The following is a 1,207-nucleotide window of genomic DNA, read 5'->3' as shown; positions in this document are numbered from 1 at the left end:
CCGTCCTCGCAGCCGACAGTCCACCGCCTGCTAAAGAAGCACAGCGACGAATGCGGCACCGGCGACGCATGGCAGGCTGGTCATGACGCAGTTATCTAGGGTGTTGCTGTTGGTGTGCCGTCAGAGTGACTCTCTGTGTGTCAGGGATAGTCAGGGCCGTCCATCAGAGCTCCAGTAAGCTCGGAGACACCCCATTAGCGCGGCTCGACATCTTTGAGTCACTGCCTTCCCGGCGGTTTGGCTGTAGAGCCTCTACTCGAGTACAACAAACTCTACAGCAAAATCGCGCTCTACATCGGTCATCGCTCTTATACAGGCGACTCACATCGTCCCGCGCCGGATGTAGAGCTCTATCTACAGCTCTCAGCGCTCTACACTCTACATCCTCTACACCCTCCCTCACTCAGGTGTGGGGTCATGTGAGACGCTCTCCTCACAGGCTAGCTGCCTACTGCTAGCCCTAACTCGCACTCATGGGAGATGTCAATTCATTGGGTGAGTGTATGCATACCCGACTTTCCGAAGACGAGCCCCGCGCCACGGTTGCCAGGCCCAGGTTCGAGGGGGAAAAGAAAAGCCGCTTATTCGTCCTTCCAGTCCACAGCGCCCCAGACATCGAGAGAGAGATCGGCTGCGCCGCACACCTTGAATGCTTGTCAAGATCAAAGTGAGCTCGAACGGGCAGACGCTCAGCATCGACGCGGCGCCGGCCGACACCGTGGTCGCGCTCAAGGAGAAGATTGCCGAGGCGTCGTCCGTGCCGGCGGCGCAGCAGCGGCTGATCTATTCGGGCAAGGTGCTGCAGGACAGCCAGAGCCTTGAGTCCTACCACGTGGAGGAGGGACACATGATCCACATGGTTCGCGGCGCCGCGCCCGCCTCCACGCCCGCCAGCGCTCCGCCCGCGGCGACGCCGACCGCGCCCGCTGCGCCGGCCGTGGCGGCCGGACAGATGCCCTTCGGCGGCGGCATATTTGGCGCCCCGCCCGCGTTCGGCGGCGCCGCGGGCGGCGGCGGCATGGGCGGCGGTGGCGGCGGCGGCGGCGGCATGTTTGGCGCGCCCGGCGGCGGAATGGGCGGCATGGGCGGCATGGGCGGCATGGGCGGCATGGACCCAGCGTCCATGATGCAAATGATGCAGAGCCCGGCGATGATGCAGCTCGCGACGGCGATGATGCAGGACCCGAACGCGCTCGCCTCGCTCCAA

At 64.2% G+C, this 1,207-nt stretch overlaps 1 protein-coding gene across 1 annotated transcript; it reads left to right on the top strand.

Moving 5' to 3' along the window:
- Window positions 1-649: 649 nt before the first annotated feature.
- Window positions 650-1,127, top strand: EMIHUDRAFT_257178 (hypothetical protein; the record flags this gene model as incomplete). Its single annotated transcript, XM_005764670.1, has 2 exons — window positions 650-859; window positions 1,119-1,127. 2 exons carry the CDS (start codon window positions 650-652, stop codon window positions 1,125-1,127), a joined length of 219 nt encoding a protein of 72 aa, XP_005764727.1.
- Between the last annotated feature and the right edge of the window lie 80 nt (window positions 1,128-1,207).

This window comes from Emiliania huxleyi, assembly GCF_000372725.1.
Source record: "Emiliania huxleyi CCMP1516 unplaced genomic scaffold EMIHUscaffold_5812, whole genome shotgun sequence".
NCBI classification, from domain to species: Eukaryota; Haptophyta; order Isochrysidales; family Noelaerhabdaceae; genus Emiliania; species Emiliania huxleyi.
Note: the sequence above shows the minus strand (reverse complement) of the source record. Positions and strands in the feature narration are given on the sequence as shown.